General features: G+C 40.1%; 1 protein-coding gene across 1 annotated transcript in view; it reads right to left on the bottom strand.

Annotated features, from left to right (window-relative positions):
• Positions 1-225: 225 nt before the first annotated feature.
• The window catches only part of LOC119586475 (phenoloxidase 1-like), a 9,677-nt gene continuing 9,192 nt past the window's right edge, over positions 226-710 (bottom strand). Inside the window, 1 exon segment of the mRNA XM_037935212.1 lies at positions 226-688. Coding sequence (XP_037791140.1) covers positions 467-688 — 222 coding nt within the window. The 3' untranslated portion in view covers positions 226-466.

The following is a 710-nucleotide window of genomic DNA, read 5'->3' as shown; positions in this document are numbered from 1 at the left end:
AACATCCCAATACTAATATGAGGCCAAGGTATAGCTATGATGGGACAATTTCGAAGCTAGCTGTTTGCGCACTAGAGTAGAGGGACTCGAGCATTGGTTCGGATAATTCAAGTGGAAGTAAAACGTGTCACCAGAAATATTTGTTGGTTTATTTTCATACATTTCACTTGTTTACTAAACATCATAATAATATGTATGTACTGACTGAAATCTGAAACTATTTTATAGTGATATACATAAGTTATTACAGAGAATACAGTAATATAGAGAATACAGTATTCGTCTTTATATATAATGAAACCACTTAGCATTTCTATATAATGCAGATACAAAAAAGTGTACCATAATCTAAACATACAACACATTATATAAAAGAAATGTACACAATAGCTTTCCTTAAAGCTCATACAAAGACTGCATCACAGAAAACGGACCCCAGTTTGCAGGGACACTTAACCATTCCATCTTAGTTCAGCTTCTCTGCCAAGAACTTGATACTAATATCATGAATATAAGCGTTATCGAGGCGTGCATAGTCTGCGGCGGTGTTGACACTCTGGCCGAGGAGATTGACCGGTGGGCGGCGGTCAAATGGAAAGCCCATGGCCCGGGTGTCAGGATACTTGGCGTCCTGAATCCCGCAGAAGGATACCCCGTTGGCACATCGTCGGGTAGCTTCCTGGACCACCTGTAGAAGGGTAAGGAATGTG

The sequence above is a fragment of the Penaeus monodon genome, chromosome 21, assembly GCF_015228065.2.
Source record: "Penaeus monodon isolate SGIC_2016 chromosome 21, NSTDA_Pmon_1, whole genome shotgun sequence".
Taxonomy (NCBI): Eukaryota; Metazoa; Arthropoda; class Malacostraca; order Decapoda; family Penaeidae; genus Penaeus; species Penaeus monodon.
This window is presented reverse-complemented; position numbering and strand designations above follow the sequence as displayed.